At 32.0% G+C, this 17,386-nt stretch overlaps 2 protein-coding genes across 5 annotated transcripts in view; both read left to right on the top strand.

Annotated features, from left to right (window-relative positions):
* Positions 1-17,386, top strand: part of LOC134852970 (cell division cycle 5-like protein) — a 164,859-nt gene that overhangs the window by 10,610 nt on the left and 136,863 nt on the right. The window lies entirely within an intron of this gene.
* LOC134853157 (post-GPI attachment to proteins factor 3-like) lies at positions 1,526-15,868 on the top strand. Of its 4 annotated transcripts, none has more exons than XM_063869114.1 (4): positions 1,526-1,537; positions 13,450-13,709; positions 14,392-14,539; positions 15,058-15,868. In XM_063869114.1, exons 2-4 carry the CDS (start codon positions 13,628-13,630, stop codon positions 15,803-15,805), a joined length of 978 nt encoding a protein of 325 aa, XP_063725184.1. In that variant the 5' UTR covers positions 1,526-1,537; positions 13,450-13,627; the 3' UTR covers positions 15,806-15,868. The 4 variants fall into 4 exon arrangements, with proteins under 4 accessions (XP_063725184.1, XP_063725182.1, XP_063725183.1 ...); XM_063869112.1 differs by lacking the exon at positions 1,526-1,537 and adding an exon at positions 1,754-1,808 and having other exon boundaries at positions 13,045-13,709; XM_063869113.1 differs by lacking the exon at positions 1,526-1,537 and adding an exon at positions 1,771-1,808 and having other exon boundaries at positions 13,340-13,709.

Raw genomic sequence — 17,386 nt, 5'->3', positions numbered from 1 at the left:
TCTTTTAACGCCGAATTTTTTATCTTTAAAGCTAGGCAATGGAGTGCAGCGAGTATTTAGACAGCCGCGTATTCATACTCGTCAGTATTTAGACAAATACTGTATGAACCAATCAGAATCGAGAAAATACATAATTAATCCAAAATAAATAATTATTATTTATTAATTTCTTCTTTGTCTCGATTCTGATTGGTTGAAACAGTATTTGTCTAAATATTGACCAGTCTGAATACGCGGTTGTCTAAATACTGATATGTAACCCTCGCCAATATACTCTTGTGTCATAAACAAAATTATAAGCAATTTTACAATTTAACAGTCCCAAGATTTTCAGAGCAAATCAATTATTTTAAGGCAGTTGAAATATAAACTAAAATTTCAAAAGTTATTATGAAAACCATCGAAACAAACCAAAACTCATTTAAGTTGCAACTGAAACTAGCAATAGAGCCATTCAGAATTTTCACAGAGTTCTCAAATGATGGTTTTTCGAACAATGGAACAACCGGGAGACGGATAAGATTGGAAAAAAATATCTGAAACGTCTAAACTGTTAACGAGTTCCTCGAACCAAAAACAAAAAGCAAAAAGAACCAAGCGTGATAAATTGCTACTCACATTAGACTACTGATCGTCGAAAAAATTGACAAATGCAAAAAAAATGAAAATCTATAAGTTTTCTTCAAAATCCTCTTGTTTCCATCAACTTTTGGTTTTCGCATTTTTTGTAGTTACGGGAACAGAACGTGTGAGAAGGAAATGTATATCTAATTTTTTCATAGTGTCTATTCATAGTCTGAGGGGTTGTGCTCCGAATGATAAAGCAACAATTGATATTAAAATAATTTAAGATGATTAGAATTGAGGGTATCTTAGAAAACAATCAGAATTGAGAGTTTCTCAGAAAACAATAAAACCATAATATGAAATTCATAACAAATCTAGTTTTCAAATTTATTCACGTCTATTTTTCAGACTGATTTCTGTACTTTTCTTTAATTTTGCGACCGAACCTTTAGACTTTTCACCAAATACTTATTCCGAAATGATCAAAAAGCCCGGTTCAGATTATGAATTTTTGGTCGCGGTATTATAACATCAAATTTTATTTGAAAGGCCTGCAAAATTGAAAGTCGCCGACCTCAACCAAAAATCTGTTTAAGAAATTTGAAAAAATTTTATCTCATTTTGAACAAGTTTAGACCGTACCCTTTTTGTCTGTTGATTTGGCTCCATTTTGAAATTTTTCAAGCAAGGATTAATTGTTTTTGTTTTCTTTTTGAGCAAGATAGAGAGCAAATTTTTTCCATCAAAAGCATTTCAGCGGCAGTTTGTCTCATTTCTGTTTTGTTTTGTTTTTAATTGAGAAACAGTTAGATGATGAAGCTGGAAAATGAACTGCGTCTGTGCTTAAATAGCGGATGTTTATTCCATTTTTAGTTAATCTTGTAATATATTTACATACAAAACTGTGTTTTTGTCTAACTGTGCGCAGCTTTTAACGTTATTTTGCTTCATCAATCTGAAACACGTCACGGTTTGAAATTGAAACAATAAATTTATTTTTCCTTTCATTTTTTTTCTCTCCAAATTCAACGAAAACTGACTTACAAATAGCCACAAAACGAATTTTAAGAATTAATGATTTTTAAACTTTAAAAAAAGCTTTTGAGACAGCAATATTATGTTCTTTTTGCTTATCCTAGACCACTCAAATTATTGATTAAAATTGAATATTAATCGAAATTGATTTAAATTTAGCTTTTGTGGTGCACGTACTATTTTTGTTACCATATTTACAATAACAGGTACCATTTATTCTGATTACAATTTTTGTTTATCATTTACTATTAAACCTTTCTTTGACAACCAGCTAATCGATAAAATGGGAGAAACAAAAAAGTTCTTTTATTCTTCGTAAAAACTAGAATTTTCAGGAAAACGCAAAACGATTTGATATGAGTAGTTTTATCAATGATACTTTTTTCTTCTCAAAACTTTTTTTAGTTATCTGGATGTGTTTCCATTGATTGAAAATGCTAACTAGATAATGCTTTGCGAAATTTTCATGGAAAAAACCTATTCCCATTCTTTTTTTAGTAGACAATCAGGTAAACGTTTTTTTTTCAGCATCAAGGTCAAGTGCAGGCACGGATCTAGGATTTTTTCGAGGGGGTTGCATTTTCAAAAAGGCAAATATTTTTATCGCACTTGTAGGTCGAACAAATTGATTTTTTGAGATCTCCCAAATCAGTATAAAAGCCACATTTTGACGCCGCATGCTAACTTTTAGGAAAAAACAGGCCTAAAAAGATCTTTTAGGCACTTTTTGGAAACCCTTGACCAAAAAAATCTCTTTCTTTTGGAGCACGCTCCTCCCTCAAAAGTAGTGCGTTTGGCGCCAAAGGTGTCTTTTGAAAAATTTTAGGGCCAGTCAATCAAAAATGAATATATCAAATCCGCCCCTGGTCAATACATTTTCATTTTTTAAAGCATTTTGACATGAACCTCGTATGATTAACGAAAATAGAGAAAAGAATATACAAAAATTTGTCAATTTTTGTAACATCGAGTGACTTGATGTTTAAACAATTTCTAAAACACATATTGAATTGTTCTAATCAATCAAGTTATCTCGAAAATTTTTACTTGCTTGAATAATTTCATTTAACATCATGCTATTTGAGTTTGAATATTTTATACATTAAAATTTTTCATTGAACCTTCATTTGATGCTTTATTGACCAAAATTTCTTCGATCTAAGTCCAATAAGAGTTAAAAGCTAAAACTATTGTACCCACATATTGTGTTTTTCTTAATCATTTTATCAGCTACGCAACTTACGGGATTATATTGAAATTTTAAATAATTTTCGACGAGAAAATTGCGCTTAACATAGCAAGGGCACTTAGCATAGAGCTAAGATGTTAACATCGAGATCGACAAGATCGTGAAATCGGTCCTCTGCCATGGTAGTGTGTGAGGACAAGCTTTCACATGACCTCTAGAGTAGTTTTATCATTGATACTTTTTTCTTCTCAAAACTTTTTTTAGTTATCTGGATTTTTTTCCATTGATTGAAAAAGCTAAATAGATAATGCTTTGCAAAAAAGTCATGGAATAAAACCTATATCCATGTTTTTTCTAGTAGACAATCAGGTAATTTTTTTTTCAATATCAAGGTCATGACCAGGCGCGGATCTAGGATTTTTTCGAGGGGGTTGGATTTTCAAAAAAAGCAAATATTTTTATCGTCCTTCTAGATCGAATAAAATGATTTTTTGAGATCTCCAAAATCAGAACAAAAACCCAATTTTGACCAAATTTTCTTCGCCGCATGCTAATTTCTGGGAAAAAACAGGCCTAATATGGAAACCTTTGTCCGAAAAAATTGCTTTATTTCGGAGCGCGCTCTTCCCTCAAAGTTAGTGCTTTTGGCGCCAAAGGTGCCTTTAGAAAAATTAAGGGCCAGTCAACCAAGAATGAATATATCAAATTCGCCCCTGGTCAAGACATTTTCATTTTTTAAAGCACTTTGACATGAACCTCGTATGATGAACGAAAATAAGGCAAATAATGTACAAAAATTTGTCAATTATTGTAACATCGAGTGACTTGATGTTTACGCAATTTCTAAATTACATTTCGAAATGTTCTAATCAATTAAGTTTTCTAGAAAACTTTAATTTGCTTGAATAGTTTCCTTTAACATCATGCTTTTTAAGTTTGAATATTTTCTACATAACAATTTTTCTGAGAAACTTCATTTGATGCTATATTGACAAATTTTTTTTCGATCTAAGTCCCATAAGAGTTAAAAGTTAAAACTATTCTACCCACATAATGCGTTTTTCTTAAAAATTTTATCAGCTAGGCAACTTACGGAGATATATTGAAATTTTAAATGATTTTCGAGCACAGTAAGAGCACTTAGCAGAGTGCTATGATGTTAACTTCGAGATCGGCAGATCGTGAAATTGATCTCCTGCCATGATAATGGTAGTTTGCGAGGACAAGCTCTCAGATGACCTCTAGAGTAGTTTTATCATTGATATTTTTTCTTCTCAATTTTTTTTTTATTATCTGGATTTGTTTCCAGTGATTGAAAATGCTAACTAGATAACGATTTGCAAAAAAGTCATGGAATGAAACCCTTTTTCATTTTCTTTCTAGTAGACAATCAGTTGAACGTTTTTTCAGAATTAATGTCATGACCAGGCGCGGAGGTTGGATTTTTTCGAGGGGGTTGGATTTTCAAAAAAAAACAAATATTTTTATCGCCCTTTTAGATCGAATAAAATGATTTTTTGAGATCTCCCAAAGCCCAATTTTGACCAATTTTTCTGCGCCGCATGCTAACTTTTAGGAAAAACAGGCAAAAAAATGTCTTTTCAGCGCTTTTTGAAAACTTTTGACCAAAAAATCGCTTTCTTTCGGAGCGCGCTTCTCCCTCAAAAATAGTGCTTTTGGCGCCAAAGGCGCCTTTAGAAAATTATTAGGCCATGAATATGTCGAAACCGCCCCTGATCAATACACTTTGATTTTTCAAAGCACTTTGGCATAAAACTCGTATGATTAACGAAAATAAACAAAAGAATGTACAAAAGTTTGTCCCTCATTGTAACATCGAGTGACTTAATGTTTAAGCAATTTCTAAAACACATCTTAAATTGTTCTAATCAATCCAAATTTCTCGAAACTTTTTACTTGCTTGAATAATTTCATTTAACATCATGCTGTTTAAGTTTGAATATTTTCTACCTAAACATTTTTCTGAGAAACTTCATTTGATGCTTTATTGACAAAATTTCTTTCGATCTAAGTACCATAAGAGTTAAAAGTTAAAACTATTCTACCCACATAATGTGTTTTTCTTAAAAATTTTATCAGCTAGGCAACTTATGAATATATATTGAAATTTTAAATAATTTTCGAGCACAGTAAGAGCACTTAGCAGAGTGCTATGATGTTAACTTTGAGATCAGCAGATCGTGAAATCGATCTCCTGTCATGGTAATGGTAGTGTGCGAGGACAAGCTCTCAGATGACCTCTGGAGTGGTTTTATCATTGATATTTTTTCTTCTCAATTTTTTTTTAAATATCTGGATTTGTTTCCAGTGATTGAAAATGCTAACTAGATAACAATTTGCAAAAAAGTCATGGAATGAAACCCTTTTCCATTTTCATTCTCGTAGACAATCAGTTGAACGTTTTTTTCAGAATTAAGGTCATGACCAGGCGCGGATCTAGGATTTTTTCGAGGGGGTTGGATTTTCAAAAAAAACAAATATTTTTATCGCCCTTTTAGATCGAATAAAATGATTTTTTGAGATCTCCTAAATCAGTATAAAAGCCCAATTTTGACCAATTTTTCTGCGCCGCATGCTAACTTTTAGGAAAAACAGGCAAAAATATGTCTTTTCAGCGCTTTTTGAAAACTTTTGACCGAAAAATCGCTTTCTTTCGGAGCGCGCTTCTCCCTCAAAAATAGTGCTTTTGGCGCCAAAGGCGCCTTTAGAAAATTATTAGGCCATGAATATGTCGAAACCGCCCCTGATCAATACACTTTGATTTTTCAAAGCATTTTGGCATAAAACTCGTATGATTAACGAAAATAAACAAAAGAATGTACAAAAGTTTGTCCCTCATTGTAACATCGAGTGACTTAATGCTTAAGCAATTTCTAAAACACATTTTAAATTGTTCTAATCAATCCAAATTTCTCGAAATTTTTTACTTGCTTGAATAATTTCATTTAACATCATGCTGTTTAAGTTTGAATATTTTCTACATAAAAATTTTCTGAGAAACTTCATTTGATGCTTTATTGACAAAATTTTTTTCGATCTAAGTCCCATAAAAGCTAAAAGTTAAAACTATTCTACCCACATAATGTGTTTTTCTTAAAAATTTTATCAGCTAGGCAACTTACGAAGACATATTGAAATTTTAAATGATTTTCGAGCACAGTAAGAGCACTTAGCAGAGTGCTATGATGTTAACTTTGAGATCGGCAGATCGTGAAATCGATCTCCTGCCATGGTAATGGTAGTGTGCGAGGAAAAGCTCTCAGATGACCTCTAGAGTAATTTTATCATTGATATTTTTTCTTCTCAATTTTTTTTTTAATATCTGGATTTGTTTCCAGTGATTGAAAATGCTAACTAGATAACGATTTGCAAAAAAGTCATGGAATGAAACCCTTTTTCATTTTCTTTCTAGTAGACAATCAGTTGAACGTTTTTTCAGAATTAATGTCATGACCAGGCGCGGATCTAGGATTTTTTCGAGGGGGTTGGATTTTCAAAAAAAAACAAATATTTTTATCGCCCTTTTAGATCGAATAAAATGATTTTTTGAGATCTCGTAAATCAGTATAAAAGCCCAATTTTGACCAATTTTTCTGCGCCGCATGCTAACTTTTAGGAAAAACAGGCAAAAAAATGTCTTTTCAGCGCTTTTTGAAAACTTTTGACCGAAAAATCGCTTTCTTTCGGAGCGCGCTTCTCCCTCAAAAATAGTGCTTTTGGCGCCAAAGGCGCCTTTAGAAAATTATTAGGCCATGAATATGTCGAAACCGCCCCTGATCAAAACACTTTGATTTTTCAAAGCATTTTGGCATAAAACTCGTATGATTAACGAAAATAAACAAAAGAATGTACAAAAGTTTGTCCCTCATTGTAACATCGAGTGACTTAATGTTTAAGCAATTTCTAAAACACATTTTAAATTGTTCTAATCAATCCAAATTTCTCGAAATTTTTTACTTACTTGAGTAATTTCATTTAACATCATGCTGTTTAAGTTTGAATGTTTTCTACATAAAAATATTTCTGAGAAACTTCATTTGATGCTTCATTGACAAAAATTGTTTCGATCTAAGTCCAATAAGATTTAAAAAGTTTAAACTATTGTACCCACATGTTGTGTTTTTCTTACAAATTTTATCAGCTAGGCAATTTACGGGGATATATTGAAATTTCAAATGGTTTTCGGAAAAATTGCGCTCAGCATAGTAAGGGCACTTGGCATATTGCTAAGGTGTTAACTTCGAGATCGACAGATCGTGAAATCGATCCCCTACCCTGGTAATGGTTGTAAGTGAGGATAAGCTCTCGCATGATCTCTAGCTTCAGGTCTACCACGGACTGACCGATTACGACTGAAGAAGAGGTACCGCGTGAGTTTTATATCTGCTAAACACACGTCGTTGAGACGCAAAAAAACGGCTTTTGCTCAACAGAACAACCCAGTCTTGAATGTGGGGAATTTTTTGAAACAAACTATGCTCAGATAGCTTGGATAGCCTTTTATAGATCCTCTGCGAATTGCGGAAGCAAAAAGTATGATTATTATTGATACTATTGTGATTAGGATTACGACTAATTAAAGTATCATGATTGTTCTGATTTTTATGATAAGGATGATCAGTATGACGATTCTGGTTATCAGTTTTTTTATTAATATGATCACTACCTATGTTAAAATTACGACATATTTTTTAATGATTTTAATGTTTATGATTATTATATTAATAGTATGATTATTAAAATTATCATGATGATTAATATTATTCTTAAGATTTTTTTTGTCATTAAGATTTTGATTATTATGATTATGGTTTTCCTTATTTTTATAATTAATACGATGTTTATTACGATTTTCTAGATTATGATTTTTATAATGATGATTAAGATTGGTATGTTTTTTTTTATCATGATTTTTATGAATAATTGCTTTATAAGTATTATAATGATTAAAGTGATTTTCTTAATATTTTTACTATGACTCTTATGATTAATATGATTATTTATGTAGAATAGTTGTTTTGATTTTTTATTGTGTTCATTTATATGATTATTATTATGGTTTTAAAAAAATTTTATGATGGTAAAAATCATTTTCATGATGTTTATTATGCTCATCATGATTATTATGATCATCATGATTATTATAATGATTAAAATAATTTTTTTTCTATGACTTTTACGATTAATATGATTATTATGATTATTATTTTGTTTATTATAGTTAAAATGATTATCATGATTTTGATTATTAATCTTATGATTTTTCTGATGATTATTTTGATTCTTACTATTATGATTTTTATGATTGTTATTTTGATTTTTATTGTGTTAATTCATATGATTATTATTATGATTATGATTATTGTATGATTGTAAAAATCATTAGCATGATTTTTATCATGATCATGAGTAATATGATTCGTATTATTATGAATACGATTTTTAGTTTTGATATGATTTTAATAAAGATTTTTATTTTAAAGATTTCATCATTATTGTGATTATGATTTACAATTTTTAGTTTATGATCGTTATTTTGATTTTTTAATGATTTTTTTGATTGTGATCGTTATTTTTTATGATTTTTATGATTATTGAGATTTTTATGATTTAGAATATGCTTATTAGTACGATAATTTTTATTAATATCTTGATTATTATGATTATTATTATGACTAGTTTCATGATTATTATGATAATTATTTTGATTATTATTAGGGTCATTTCGATGATTTTTTATATGATTGTTATTATGATTATTATTATGTTCTTGATTATTATTGTTATGATTTATATTACGTGTGTTTTCTTCTGACTATTTAAAAAAAAAATGTTTAGGAAGTTTATTTGTCCCCTGTCCCCTGACAAAAGTTGAATTTTTAACTTTTATCCTCTTAACATCTTTGGCTTATTATTATTTGTTGGTTTAATTGCTCAAACAACTATCCATAAATCTCCATCCTCGCCAAAAAACAAACCCTCATATATTCGCGAAAACGTTTAAATATGCAGTCTTCGATGTTTTATAAACATAAATCATGCGTTTTGAAACTTTTCTTTGCGATGATAGCAATTCAGTGTTTTTGATTTGAACACTAATTGTATGTGCTCAGATTTTGCTTTCAAGAAGTTCCGTTTGATTAAGGTCGTGCAAAAGTTAGCAGAAATATGGCAAAAAAAAGAAGATTCTTGCACTATTGTTCCCATAAGTAGGATACTGCACGCGGTTCATATATATTCCACAATATGATCAATTAACACTAAAAATAAGCTTTTGAAACCAGATTTTCAGGAAAAAATACGAGCGTTCGGTCATACTCTCCTTAATAGAAAAGTTCCTTAGCAATAAAATTTCAACAGTCTTGTTAAATGTTCAGCCAACCATCTCGTATCAGTTAAACGGCGGGCGGGCGTCTCTTGTCTGAGTGTTGTCTGACTTACAGTTGATCTCTTAATGCCCCCAATTTATCGGTTCATCCTCTTAACAATCCTTCTTACATCTTTTCTGTTGCGCTCTAGTGGCTGTGGTAATAGTATCCGGATAAACATAAAAATCAGCCCCTTCCCCTTTATTATACTTGTACAAGGTTGGGCTTTTCATTTGTTCTAGCAAGATATCATTTCTGCTCTGCTCTAATGGCTATGGTAAGAGTTTTCTAAGCATAATATAGCCCTGCCCCCCCCCCCCACCTTAAAAAAATAATGTGGAGTTCATTTGTTAATTTGATCCGAGCATCCAATTACTGAACTGATGATCTAATTGATGATTAAAAGTTCGTTCTGTTTTCACAAGATACATTTCCATTTTTTGTTAAACTAAAACCGAGTGTAAAACATCAAATTGTTCCTACAAGTAGCTGTACTATCGCAAAAAAAAACGCATTTATCCGTTAGCATTACATTCGAAAATGACTCTGAATACAATTTAGAGAAACCATTAGAACAAGAAAAAAATTATATCAATTGGCAAGGTCATGGCACAAAAATTTAAGATAGAATGTTTTTAATCTATTTTTTTCGCTTTCAGATTGAAAAAATTTTCAAACTCCTTGCTTAATCTTCTGCAATTTACGCTTTAAAGAGATTTAACTGTCGTCTAATACCCTCAATCCCCAACTCGACCCTTATTGATACCAATTGTGCAAATCCCTCTTCTAATTTCACCACCCGGGTATCACCGATCCTTTTTTCTGACCCAAATCCCTAATTTACACTTTTTTGCTTTACATCGTCTCTTTCCGTATAATTTTCCGGGCTATCGCGTTCAATTCCGGGCTAAATCGTCGCTCTGAGGGGAAACAGTTCGAGCAGTTTAATGAAAATCACAGGAAGTAACGTCGAGATTTCCCGCTGTTAGCCTCTGTTGATGGCAATTTGATGTCAATCTGCGATCGAATCAGGCTTTTACCAATCTAAGAAGAGATCAAAAATTCTTTATTCGCATTTTTTGGATCCAGTTAATTTACTTGATGCCATATTTTGATGACTGGTTTGAGGTGACGATTTGTTTTTATAGAAGCTCGAAACACACTTTGTACAAATGAGCACGCGTTTCAAAATATTTTTGATAATGACTCGGCCTCTTTTTTCTACCCATTAGAGACTTAATATTCTCAAAGTGCGTTTTATTCTCAACAGTAGCTTGACAATTTTTCGTTTTTTATTGATGCTTTTTCTCAAAATTGATTAAGATTTTTTTTATTTATGAATAAAATTCTCAATGATTTCATAGTCACAAATTTAGGGTCTTTAGGAGCTTAAAAATGTTTACCAATTTCAGGTAGGAGACTCTGGTAGGAAATGAGAAAAAAATCAATGAAAACCACTTCCTCGAGCTATCGCTGCAAAATTCATTAAGCTATCGCTGAAATCTGATTGCCGACTAACTTGATATCTTGAGCTATCATGCAACAATTCAATGGTCCAATTTTTGTTTTGATAGATTCTTTTTTTGAACTAATAGATTTTTCAAACTTATTCGTATAGTTACTTAGGATGTAAAAAACTGGATTCGTTTGATGTGGAGTCAATTCAATTTTAAAGATCGAAATTAAAGTAACTTCTAAAGTACCCTAAACCATGCTTTGTGTGCTTGCAAGAAGTACCAGGCTCAATTCACAAAGATGATATTTTTGATGAACTCGATTTTTTCTAACAAACAGTATAAAAAGAACATTTTCTTTTGACAAAACTCTATTTGGTCGAAAAGTTTTGAGAATCCAAACATTGATCGAAATGCCTTCAATGTGATCGCACTTACCCATCGTGGAATAAAACCTAGATAAATCTACGAGGTACTCAAATTCCAGCAAAAAAAACCCACTCTATCCCTTGTTTTTTTTCCCTTTTACAAAAATGGGTTGGGAAAGGCCTGAATCTTTTGTATCAAAAGCAGTTTGAAGAAAAAAATTTATTTGAGAAACTCCCAACTTCATATTATGTGAAAAAAATGGTTGTTCAGACAGCAATTTACCATTTTTCGAACATTTTAAATTTACTTTTGCGCGCAAACAATGGAAAAAATGCACGTAATCAGGTACACGTGTCAATAGAATCAACATTCAGATACATCCAATAAGTGTCAGATATGCTCGACTGATTGAAAGTGAACAAATGAACAATTTTTTGAATTTTCAGACTGACCTCAAATGAGATTGTAAAGTTAGATATTTGCAATATATTTTTGAAAGTGAAAAATTACAAATATAAAATTGCCGAGGTCAATTTTACCGTATTCGGATTTTTTTTTGAAAACATTTCAGCTGTCTGATTTTTTTTCTTCGTAGTCAGGTCAACCTGATAGCTTTTGATATTTTTTCATAATATACACACAAGTTAATACATACTCAGCCCACGTGCATCTAAAATTTGAGGGTAAAAATTGATTTTAATAGTTTTGTTGACAAATATTGCGAGGCCAGACATGCATTCTGTGTATGGTAAAAAGGATCCGCAAAACCAAAAGTATAACTCCTAGTTTCCACAATCCGCATAACTTCTAGTTTTCTTTGATGTTCTTTGCTGTTTTGGATTCCACGGACAAAAAGCTAAAACACCGTATTGCTCAATACTGCTCCAAAAACAGACAACATTGCGGAATCCGCAACAAAATGTGTGGAATCTGGAAAAAGTTTGCGGAATCCATGAACAAACAATGAGACATGTGTATAGTAAAATTGAGCTGTGGCGAAATCCGCAATTGTAAGCGGAACGCGCAAACTGTAAGTCGGATCCGCATATTGCAAGTGGAATCCGCATTTTGTTTGCGGATTCCGTTTATGTTTGCGGATTCCATTTACATTTTGCGGAATCTACTCACAGTTGCGGAATCCAGAACAACTAGCTATATATCTTGTTGCGGAAACCCGCAACAAAACAAATGTGCTGACAAATTTTACGTTACAGCTATTTGTACGCGGAATCCATGAAAACTTTGTAAGTGGAATCCACTTACTTTTTGGAACGTGTTTAAAGATTTGACTCTGGAATCCAGGAGCATACAAACACAAGGTTGTGCGCCTATCCAGTGCACAGTTTGGCCCCGTAAGGGAGGTATTGTCATCGAAAAAAAATAATCTCGTATAATCGTGTCCAAATTAGACCGTGTTAATGGATAACAAATATTAAGTAATCAAAAATGGTTCTTACTTTAAAAAATTAGAAAAAGATAATCCATGGAACCAAGAAAAACAATTTTTTTGAATCGTTTTCCAATACTTTGGGTTCAAAATTAGAATCTTAAGATACGGTGTTTGCGACTGAGTTTCGAGAAAAACTGAGACTGAAAAAGAACAATTAGACGAACTTGGCCAGTCTGATTCGCGCTTATTTTGTATAAACAAACAAAGTTGTCCCAGATTACACGTGTGGTGTGAAGTGGGTGTGTTTTTTTTTCAAAATTGAAAAACTTTAAAGTGTGTTTCTTAATCAAAACTGCTTGTTCTAGAAATCGAAAAAATCGAATTTTTCTAACAGATTTTTTGAGATAAAATGAAAATCAAAAATGAGTTTGTTTGCAAAACTGCAGTTAGTTTACTATATACACAAATTAAAAGAAACTGTATCATATATCGATTATATGGTTAATACTGCGGTTAGATGGTCCATTTTGTATACATGACTTACCGTTTTAAGCAAGATTGCTTCTGCAAGTTTATAAAACGAGACATGACTTGCAAATTTGAGCCGCTTGTGCTTGTTTTGCAAGTTCAAATTAGCTGATTTGTTCTTAGCAGCACCACAGAAAAAAAATCATATGATTGAAGAACTCGAAAGGTGTTTGTACATATTTATTTAACCATTTTAACCTTATGGTCTTGTTCTGATCGAGAAAAAAATAAACTTATCTTCATTATTTTTCCCATAATCACAGTTTTCCGAAACGTTGGTTAAACCTTGATAATGATCTACTTTTTTGGATGCTATTTTCTACAGTTACTTCAAATTCAGGATCAAATAACTAACGAAATTTATTTTTGGTTATAATAAATAACCAGCGCCGATAAAAACCCTGTATGATTTTATGAGACAGCATTTTTCTGTTGCCGAAAATCAAACAATAGAATATGACATTTTTGTAAATACCGCGGATCCTTTGAACATCGAAAACTTAATGTTTGAACTTGAACTTTGACAAGATTACGACATACAAAACACGTGCTGAGAAGTCAAAACCGAAACTCCAGTAAAGTCAAACTTGACATCAAATTCATCTGATGCGAAAAATCAACAAACGCTTTTTCAGCTTTTGAAAAAGTTTGATCAGCATTTTATGCCAAATTCGACGTGATTTGTTTTCAATTTTAATCTTATTTTATGTTACTGAGAATGCGAGAAATTATTGCACTTGTGGTGTTGGCGTTTAGTTGGACCATTCAAGAAAGCAACGCATCATGGGGTAAGTAACTTATTGAAATTACATATACGCAATCAAAAGCAGCAATTTTTTTATTATTGAACTAAACGTCAAAATTTTTAAAGTTTCGACTAGTTTGAAGGTTTTGACTCCTTGAACCTTACAACCCCTCCCCTCTTTAAGTGAAATAACAAGAGTTCAGACAATCGCCCGGGCTTGCTTGCCCCCCCCCTATTCCATTCGAGTTATAGAAATAGTTCAAAACACTGGTAGTTTTGAAAAAGTTCATAAATTTTGTTGAATACTTTTCTAGTCAAACAAAAACAAAAATTGTTCACGGTACTCTCAAAATTGTTCTAAAAAAATTTCAACCAAAAAAGCAAGCCCGTCAAAATTATTGACAACTTCGCAACTTCGCATCAAAGGTGCCCTAAAAATTATTAGGCGTGGTTTGACCAAAATTGCATTCGGTTATAAAGTTTCAAACGCAGCCTAAAAGCGCCCCAAACGCAAATACTGCATCATTACGAGGCCAAACTGTGCACTGGATAGGAGCACATGTTAAAGTTTTGTCGGAACGATCAAAAGAAAGTAAAGAACAAAATAAAAACAAAGGGGGGCGTCCTTGTTGCGGAATCCGCTTACAATGCACAAAATGCACAGTTTGGCCTTGTAATGATTTTTTTTCCTAAAAACTTGCTGATGTTGTTTCCATGCGTTCCAGCTGATCGCCATCCCTACTACCGTCGCTGTCTGGTCCTCTGTGAGAGTTCGAGTGAGAAGTGTGAACGGATGCTGAGTAAGAGATCCGACATCCAGAAACAGGTGGACTCCGCATTCGGCTGGACATGTCTGGAGGAATGCCAACACAGGTAATGTTTTTCAGAGAATGTGCTAATTGAGTGTTTTTTGCATAAATTAATTCTTTTTGTGTGGATTATTTACAATATGGACTAAAAGTGGTCATAAATTATATAATACGAGAGAAGAATTTAAGTTGAAAAGTGTAGCAGATTATGACGGGGCGATGTTTTTGTCAGAAATGAAATAGCAAAAAAAAATTGAAAAGAAAAATTTTTTCTCCCAAAACAGCTATCACGGAAAGTTGAACAATTAGCCAAAAACTGCTCACTTCGAAACTCAAATTGCACAAAATCTAAAGCACCCAAAGTCTATAGAAATTGAATCAGTTTCACTTACCATGCGTACTGGAAAAAAGTAAACCAATAAAATATATATTTTTTCCTGATTGCGAATATTTTTCAGATTTTCCATACCAGGATTTATTTGCTTTTTATTATCTTCAACTTTTTTCTAGAAAATTTATTTTGCTCATCCAAACCAGAAACAATTACATCCAGCAAGAAAAACGTATATAAGCTCATTTTAGGTGTATGTGGAATTTTACCCGTCTCTACGTTCATCAAGAAGGTCTCGTGCCCAAATTTTTTGGAAGATGGCCTCTCATTCGCTACTTCGGAATGCTCGAACCCGCCTCGTCAATCGCATCATTCGTGTCGCTTTTGTTCTCGTGTCTCGGGTTTTGGTGGCTTCGCAAGTTCGGACACCCTTGTTCGCCTTATAAGTGGTGCTATAATACTATTTTTACAATCAATTGTTTTACGTGGTTATCCTCAACTTTATTCCACATTCGTGATTTATTTATATTTGAAAGGATGGATTATTACGGCGCTTTTATCACAACTTTTGTTCCTTTGTTTTGGTTCGTTTGTCGCAATTTTTACTTCGAGTTTAAAATTTTGTTCTTCGCAGCAATTTCATTCGTAGCAATGTGTTTCATCGCCGATGTTCTGTACATGGAGCTTGTCAAATTTGATCACACTTTGCATTTTTCAGTTTGCACCGGAATCGCAATTTTAGGGTTCGGATTTTGGCTAATTTGGTGTATTTTCAATCTCAAAAAAGTACCCCACGCCAAATTATACCTGATGACTTATTTGAGTTTTGCAGTGGGTCCTCTAACTGCGAAGTATTTCGAATGGCAACCGCCTTACCAATGGGTTTACGATGCCCATTCGATATTTCATATCCTGACATCGCCAACACCTTTCTTATTCTGGTGGGTAATTTCGATTGATGATATCTACTTGACGACCTACAAGCGGAAGATCGTTTAGAAAACAGTCAAATCATAAAAAGTCAAAACAATCGAAGAACTTTTATACGGCTTTTTTCAGTTTTTTTTTTCATGAAATTGTGACTTTTTTGCCTTTAATGACAAAAATTACCTTTTCAGTCTGTTAAAAAGTGCATTTTTGTCAATAATAATTTATGATTTGAATAGGATATTGAAACTGAAAAAAAGCCGTCCGAAATTAAATAAATCAAAACTTTTTTCCCAGTTATGTATATAAGTAAACGTAAATTTCCCCTGTGTATCCTTGTAAATTGTAAATTGCTAAATTCCAAACATTATTAGCTAAAATCAAAATAAAACAGCTAAATTTCCTATATTATATTGTTTTAATTTAATCTGAATCGACTTCATTTTTTTATACAACATAGGATTGAGTGAAGCAATTTCTTTTCAATTTTTTTATCTTGCCGTCCAAACTTTGGTTTTTTTTCTATTTCAATGTGTTTCTTAGCTGTTGCGACTTGAAAATGATGTTTACTATGGACTCATATTGCTAATCTGATAAAGTTATTGAATCAAAGATTTTAACTTTCTTCTTTGCATACTTTTCTTTGACGGGTTGAGCCAATTATTGAACAGGTATTGGTAAAAAAAGTAGCTGAATTTCTTTTTTTTAAGAAGTTTTATTTTAAATGAAATAAAGAAAAGAACCTCTATTTTACATTTTTTCTGGATATTTTTTGATAATAAAACCTTGAGAATCTGGAGCAATTCTTTTTATGGTTAAATTCACTTAAAAAAATTGGTGACCTACATTCAAGCTAACCATAAAAATGAGTTTATTTAACTCTCAGTGTAATTTATCTAGCTTTAAAAAAATTCCCAAAAACTGAAGAATTTCCAGCAAATTTAGCAAGCAAAAAACTGAGTCTATTCTGATTATATTGCAATATTGAAACAATAACCCTTTAATAAGAACTTTTTTGAGGGTATTTTTAATTTTATCTAAACAGAAATCTTTTTAGCAGCTAATTAATTAAAAACATTTGAAAATGTTTCATCAAAACTTGAAGTTTCTCAAGAAACGGTAAAAATAACATACAAAAATCTTAAAAATAATAAACAAAACTCTTAATAACATGGATCTAAAAAATTTAAAAGCTATCTGATCCTTCGTCGAAGATCCGCCAAATTGTAATGAGTATTTTGAGCTGTTGATCGAAATAAATCCTCCAATTAACTACAATTACCAAATGTCAACAATACGACACTCCACCTTGAATGGTGCCAAAATATGACAAAGAGCTTCTTTCTTCACATACAAAAATCAAAAGAATTCATTGGTTTTTCAAAGAACTTCTTTGAGTCAACATACTCAAAAAATTTTCTAACGGTTTTCTACGGCAAGAAATTTATTTGAAGCTGGTTAAAATTGCTGGCCAACCAATGTCTGCCAAACAAAAATACTCGACTTTCTAAAAGTCATAGTTCCTTTAAATAGTTTCTTTAGCTAAGTTTCCAATTTTTAGCATTGACTTTTACTTAGTTGCAGAAAAAAACGGCGAAAGCTGCCAAAAATTTGCGTTCTTCTGCTTGACTGAAAACAGAATAGAGCAAACTA

This window comes from Symsagittifera roscoffensis, chromosome 8 (assembly GCF_963678635.1).
Source record: "Symsagittifera roscoffensis chromosome 8, txSymRosc1.1, whole genome shotgun sequence".
Taxonomy (NCBI): domain Eukaryota; kingdom Metazoa; phylum Xenacoelomorpha; order Acoela; family Convolutidae; genus Symsagittifera; species Symsagittifera roscoffensis.
This window is presented reverse-complemented; position numbering and strand designations above follow the sequence as displayed.

Bases quoted from the DNA above. Each gene is read 5' to 3' on its own strand.
- LOC134853157 (XM_063869114.1), top strand. From the start codon at position 13,628: ATGTTACTGAGAATGCGAGAAATTATTGCACTTGTGGTGTTGGCGTTT. The intron at 13,710-14,391 runs GTAAGTAACTTA...CATGCGTTCCAG, and splicing joins AGAAAGCAACGCATCATGGG to CTGATCGCCATCCCTACTAC. The intron at 14,540-15,057 runs GTAATGTTTTTC...AGCTCATTTTAG, and splicing joins CTGGAGGAATGCCAACACAG to GTGTATGTGGAATTTTACCC.